Source organism: Carcharhinus amblyrhynchos, chromosome 30, assembly GCF_965287045.1.
Source record: "Carcharhinus amblyrhynchos chromosome 30, sCarAmb.v2.hapA, whole genome shotgun sequence".
In the NCBI taxonomy this organism is placed as follows: Eukaryota; Metazoa; Chordata; class Chondrichthyes; order Carcharhiniformes; family Carcharhinidae; genus Carcharhinus; species Carcharhinus amblyrhynchos.
In genome coordinates, this window is record NC_137353.1 from 11,789,578 (window position 1) to 11,796,626 (window position 7,049).

Genomic DNA, 7,049 nt, shown 5'->3' on the forward strand with positions numbered 1-7,049 from the left:
CTACCCTGACTTGGAAAGATATTGATGTTCCTTCACTGTCACTGGGTTAAAATTCTGGAATTCCCTCCCAGACAGCATTGTGGGTTGTGGAGTGTAACAACTCAAGAATGTAGCTCACTGTTATCTTCTCTAGAGCAATCAGGGATGGGCCATTAAAACCCTGATCCAGCCCACATCCCATGAAAGAACATAAACTTGTATGCTGGTACAAGTGGCTATAAAGAATCCATTTTGGCAGAAGAGCAGAATTAGTATCCATCCTCAAATAATATTCCAGAACAGGTTAACTGGTCAATTCTTTAATGGGGAGCTTGCTTTGCACAAATGTAGTAACTATTAAAATGTAAATTAATTAAAGTAAAGCACATTACAATATTCCAATAGTTTGACATTTTCTTTATAGCATTCAATGACAACGAGAAACCAAATCAGTCTGTCCTTTCTTTTATGGATGTTTGATGAGCTCAAACAAAATCCAAGTTACTTGATGCTCTTTTAAACAACTACTGGCTCATTTGATCTCCAGCATCCATTTCTTCTCTACTGCTTTAAATCTGAACTGGAAGACAGGATTTCAATCTAATGTTCTAACCCAAAGACATCAACTCTGACAATGTAACACTCCCTTAGCACTGCACCAAAGGCTCAGCCCACATCCTGGTGTAGATCATCATCATGCCAATATCTTAGATCTACCCACAAAAGGGAGGCGATGGCCTAGTGTTATTATCACCGGACTATTAATCCAGAAACCTAGCTAATGTTCTGGGTACCTGGGTTTGAATCCCACCACAGCAGATGGTGGAATTTGAATTCAATAAAAAATATCTGGAATTAAGCAACTACCGATGACCATGAAACAATTGTCAGAAAAACCTTTAGCAAAGGAAATCTGCTGTCCTTAACCAGTCTGGCCTACATGTGAATCCAGAATCAAAGCAATGTGATTGAATCAACTACACTTGGGCAACTAAGGATGGGCAATAAATGCTGGCTAGCCAGTGATGCCCATGTTCCATAAATGAATTAAAAAAGAACCACCACTGTTCTGGTCACAGGGCTTGTGACAAACAGTGATTTTGGGCCCATGGTTCTTAAAGCTCTCCACCACTAGGGATTTCCTGATGTCATGTCTGGGTCTGTTGTATACTAACTAATAAAAATTGATTGCTATGACTCAATCGTTTCAATATCATCGTATTATGTGACTTCCAGGACAGCACACTAAATGGGCCTATCTTTTTCCATCCAACATTTTCTTTGCTAAAAACATGGAAAAAATTCCTCATCCTCATCTCCAAATTAGAAGTCTTCCTGCAGGACCAGGGCCCATAAATTAGGCCAGTAATTCTCAAAGCAGGGTTCATGGACATAAGAACATAAGAAATAGGAGCAGGAGTAGGCCATCTAGCCCTTTGAGCCTGCCCCGCCATTCAATAAGATCATGGCTGATCTGAAGTGGCTCAGTTCCACTTTCCCGCTCTCTCCCCATAACCCTTAATTCCCTTGTCTGTCAAAAACCTATCTACCCGTGACTTAAATATATTTAGCGAGGCAGCCTCCACCACTTCAACAGGTAGAGAATTCCAGAGATTCACCACCCTTTGAGTGAAGAAGTTCCTCCTCAACTCTGTTCTAAACTGCGCACCCCCCCCCCCACCCCATCTTGAGGCTGTGCCCTCTAGTCCTGCTATCCTTTCTAAGCGGGAAGAATCTCTCTACCTCCACCCTATCCATCCCTTTCATTATCTTATTTGTCTCTATAAGATCCCCCCTCATCCTTCTAAACTCCAACGAATACAGACCCAGTCTATTTAGTCTCTCTTCATAGTCCAACCCCCTCAACTCCGGTATCAGCCTAGTGAACCTCCTCTGCACTCCCTCCAAGGCCAAAATATCCTTCCGCAAGTGCGGTGACCAAAACTGAACACAGTACTCGAGTTGTGGCCTCACCAGTGCCCTGTACAGTTGCAGCAAGACCTCCCTGCTTTTATATTCTATCCCCCTCGCTATAAAGGCCAGCATTCCATTCGCCTTCTTGATCACCTGCTGCACCTGCAGACAGGGTTTTTGCAACTCGTGCACAAGGACCCCCAGGTCCCTCTGCACCGTAGCATGCTGCAGCTTTTCGCCCTTTAAATAGTAATCCCTCCTATCAACATGAATAACCTCACACTTGCTATCATTGTACTCCATCTGTCAGGTCCTCGCCCACTCGCTCAGCCTATCCAGATCCCTCTGCAGACTTTCCACACCCTCCGCGCAATTTGCTTTTCCATTCATCTTCGTGTCATCAGCAAATTTCATCACCCTACACTCAGCCCCCTCCTCCAGATCATCTATATAAATGGAGCCTTGGGGATTTCTGCAGATGCTCAGGTGGGGCTGCAAGTAAGTGAAAGCCAGAAGCAGGCCTGGAGTGCAGTGGATACATGTTGAATGGGTTGTCTCACCTCGGATAAGAATGAGCTGAGATGGCAGGGAGATTGACAGGTAGACCTGCAGTTACCAAGGTGAGTGCCAGGTGAGTTCAGCCTTGATAAAGAGAAGGAGGGGTTTTAAGTATTTTAAAAAGGTACACTCATCTGACTGATATCTGTAAGTAGGTCCTTCCAAAAGGCATCATTAAAACACTCTGTGTGCAGTACTTCAGTATTATAATTTAGATAGGAGTTGTGATTACTACATTAAGTCCTCACTTAATGCCATTTCAACATAATTAACAATGTCAGTATAGGCTTAACGTTGTCAGTTTAAAATCATTAAACTGCCTTTTCTGTGGGTTATCCATGTACAAAACCTTCTTTTCCAATGTCTTTGCTCTTGCCCTCAGTCCTGACCTGATCCCCTGACATGACTCTCAGGACTGCCTCCCACCCTCGGTTCCCACCAGGGTCTGATTTCAGCTACTTTGCTCCTGGCTTCGATTCTAAAGTTCATGGGCTCCACCTAGTGGCACAAGTTAGTTGGTGCAGGTAGTGCCAGGATTCCAGCAGCTTCCTGCACTAACCAACTTCTGCCACTAGATGGAGCCCAATCAATCTAAAATTAGACCATAGGTGGCATGCTGACACAGGGGTTAGCATTGCTCTCTCAGCACCAGGGGTCAGTTTCAATTCTGATCTCAGGCGATTGTGGAGTTCGCACGTTCTCTCCAAGTCTGCATGGGTTTCCTCCCACACTCCATAGCTGTGCAGGCTGGGATGATTGGCCATGATAAATTGTCCCCTAGTGTCGGAGGATTAGTAAATACTTGGTTATGGGGATAGGGCCTGGGCGGGATTGTCCTTGGTGCAGGCTCAATAGGCCAAATGGCCTCCTTCTGCAATGTAGGGATTCTTTGAACATGTACATTGCTTTTTCTGGACACAAATGTCTGAAGGAACCCAACACTGACTTTAGCATTGATTCCTATTGGAACCCAGGATTCACTTAAAGCTATTCCGCCGAAAGTTGTGATTTGCAGGAATGTAACTACAATTTCATTACAGCACTCCCTGTAGTTTGAAAATAGGTCTTTCAATCAAAGATTCCATGGCATCAGTTAAAGAAAGGCATGCAGTTTCTATAGAGGCCTGGATATCAGGGCAGTATTAAGCAGCTGGAGGAAACCCACGCAGACGCTGGGAGAATGGACATACCCCACATAGACAGTGACCCAAGCCAGAAATCAAACCTGGTCCTGGTGTTGTGAGGCAGCAGTGCTAACCACTGTGCTACCCAAAACCTCTTACCCATATTCTCATCCATTCCAAATGATTTAAAATTTTGTTGATGAAATAGATGCAGACAGCAGAATTTCATCTTTCAGGTTGATATTAATTTTAGCTTCCAAAGGCATCATTAAAACACTCTTTGCATGCAATACTTAATATTATAATTTAGATGGAAGGTTGTGATTACCACAGTAAGTCCTCACTTAACGCCATTTCATGTTAACATAATTAACAGTGTCAGTATGTGTTTAATGTTGTCAGTTTCAGTTTAAAATCATTAGACCAGACAGAAGACTTCAAATCCATCAATCAGGGCTAGATTTGAATTGTGATACTGTGGTGAAAGATCAGTACTACCAGGTGCTCTGGTTTCCTCCCACAGTCCAAAGATGTCCAGGTTAGGTAGATTTCCATGCTAAATTGCTCCTTAGTATTGGGGGACCAGCTTGGGTAAATGCATGGGGTTATGGGGATAGGGCCTGGGTGGAACTGTGGTCAGCACAGACCTGATGGACCGACTGGCCTCCTTCTGCACTGTAGGATTTTATGATTCTTTGCGTAATTCTTTATAACTTATTTCGTAGCCAAAGGCTCCATGAACATTGCACTGAAGCAAGTTGCTTAAAGAGATAACCTTGCAGTAAAAAGATTTAGGTTCTTCTCCTCAAAAGCTATTGGTTTAATCTTCATCACATGCAATCTGAAATTTTAAACCAAGTTTGAGATATAATTCCAGTTTTCCGCTCAAAATCTTCAAACCAACAACCTTGCTATAGGTAAAATCATGAGAAACTTTAATAAGGAAAGACTATTAGGTTCAAATTAGTTTGTTTGATATTCATAACCTTCATCACTTATCCCTATCCTTCTCACCATTACCACTCAACCCTTTCAAACATGTCAGATTGCCTCCGAACACATTGATACCACCTGCTTGAATCTATTTTTTAATCATTTTGTGTTCCTATGATTTAAAGATCCTATCTGAATGTGAAAGATTGAGAAAAAGGATTAAGAAAACCCTTCATATTTTTATTTGTTGAAACATGGACCATTGGGAGCAGTAAAGGCAGTAAGCACAGTTAAGGAACAAGTAGGTATTAGCAGCGAATGATACAGCAGGGCCTTTGGGAGACTGAGGGTGTGCAATTACTTTCAGTTTGCTCTCACAATGAATCAACATAGATATCATGGACCAAATGACCTCTTTCTATGCTGTATCTAAACAACAACAATTTATTTTTAAATTCTTAACATTTTGATTAAGTCATCTCAGAAGCATTCCCTCTTTCCAAATCACTGCTTCCAGGAAAATATTAAGTTGGACAATGCCTCATACTAACCACCCTAATTCACCTTCCTTCAATACCCCAGATATTGTACCTGGTTGGCGTCATATAGAAAGCCTTTCTTCAGCTGAAGTAGGGCAAGTCTAGCCAGAACTGAGGAATGCTGAGGGTTCTTGCCAAGAGAAACCAGCAAAGTCTTGTGAGCTTCTTCCATCCGACCAAGCTGATAGAGGGCATCTGCAGACAGAATTTGCGAAATCTCATCTGATGGCTCCAGCTCCAGTAGCAATAAAGCTAAGTGATGAACACCCAATGCATCTCTAGGAGTAAGCAAACATAGAATCATAGAATCTACAATGCAGAAGGAGGTCATTTGGCCCATCAAGCCTGCAATGACAACAATCCCACCCAGTTCCTGTCCTATCCCTGTAATCCCACATATTTACCCTGCTAATCCCGACATTAAAGGGACAATTTTGCATGGCCAATCAACCTAACTTGCACATCTTTGCACTGTGGAGGAAACCAGAACACCCAGAGACAATGAGAATGTGCAAAGTCCAGAGTCACCTGAAGCCAGAATTGAACTGGGGTCCTTGTCGCTGTGAGGCAACAGTGCTAACCATTGTGCGACCCCATGTTTGGCGAGAACATTTTTTTCCATATTGATCTTTTGGCCTTTAGTCAAGTATACAAATATTCGATTTTTAACGTAGTGTCAAACAGTCTGTGTTATTCTCCAATGTGCACCATCACACAAGACACCATCCTAGGTGAACACTTTGCAGAGGCAACAGTGGTGCATGTGCCTATAACCTAAAAGGTGGCAAAGTGGCACAGTGGTCAGCACTGCTGCCTCATAGTGCCAAGGGACCAGGTTCGATTCTTGGCTTAGGTTACTGCTTATGCGGAGTCTGCACGCATTTCCTCCTACAGTATGAAAGATGTGCCGGTCAGATGGCACTGGAATGTGGTGAGTATGGGTTTTTCACAGTAGCTTCATTGCAGTGTTAATGTAGGTCTACTTGTGACACTAATAAATAAACTTCAACCCAAGGTAAGGAACACTATTCTAACAACCAATGGGCAAATGGTTACTATCCAACCCAGATACACAGGTTTAAATCCTCTATTCTTCTTTGAAGATACTTCATGCACACCATAGACATTGATGGACTCTTGGTTTAAGGCATCTACTAAAAGACTGCCCCCGTGATGATGTGGCACACCCTCAGTGCTGCACAGGGCTGCCAGCTTAAATTTGTGTTAAGTCCTGAAATGGGATTTGAAAGCCACAGGCAGATGATTTTGGATTCAAGTCTATACCTAGCAAACATCAGGTCTCAGATTACTCGTTCATAGAAGAAATCAAATTTAAGTGATACAGGTTTAAAATACATTGTAATGATATCTTTGATTAAAGTTTATTTATTAGTCACAAGTAGGCTTACATTCACACTGCAATGAAGTTACTATGAAAATCCCCTAGTAGCCACAAAGGTCGCAGGTTTAAAATATAATGTACTGATATGTTTGATTGACAAAGAACAAAATCAGCCCGGGAAACAGGCCCTTCGGCCCAATGAGCCCGCGCCGCCATCTCAACACCACCAGTCCACCTCTCTACCCATGACCCCTATCTAATGTTTTATGGCCATCCAGATTGAGGGAAACTGATTTAGGGACAATTTATTCCTGCCAATCAGCCTAACAGCACATCTTTGGGGTGTGGGAGGAAACCGGAGCACCCGGAGAAAACCCACGCAAGCACGGGGAGAATGCGCAAACTCCCACAGACACCGGCCCAAATCCATGCGTCTGCACAGCAGTCAGCGATAGTCACTGAGCTGTCGTCTTGCCCAGTATCTTGTCCAGTTTAGGCACACACTAACGACATGAAGCACGAGGCCAATCTCAAACAACCAAGAGCAGCCCCAGTACGACCCATCGCCTGTATGCCCCTCGTTGGACACGAGGTGGACCGACTCAAAACCTGTGAATGAAAGAGAAAAAAAAACAAAAAAAAACATTAAGAGGCTGTAAT

The 7,049-nt window shown here is 43.1% G+C and overlaps 1 protein-coding gene across 1 annotated transcript in view; it reads right to left on the reverse strand.

The window, feature by feature from the left end:
- The window catches only part of LOC145360226 (tetratricopeptide repeat protein 34-like), a 51,683-nt gene that overhangs the window by 43,803 nt on the left and 831 nt on the right, over window positions 1-7,049 (reverse strand). Inside the window, exon 2 of the mRNA XM_080215275.1 lies at window positions 5,100-5,325. Within this exon, the coding sequence (XP_080071401.1) occupies window positions 5,100-5,325 (226 nt within the window). The remainder of the gene's footprint in view (window positions 1-5,099; window positions 5,326-7,049) is intronic.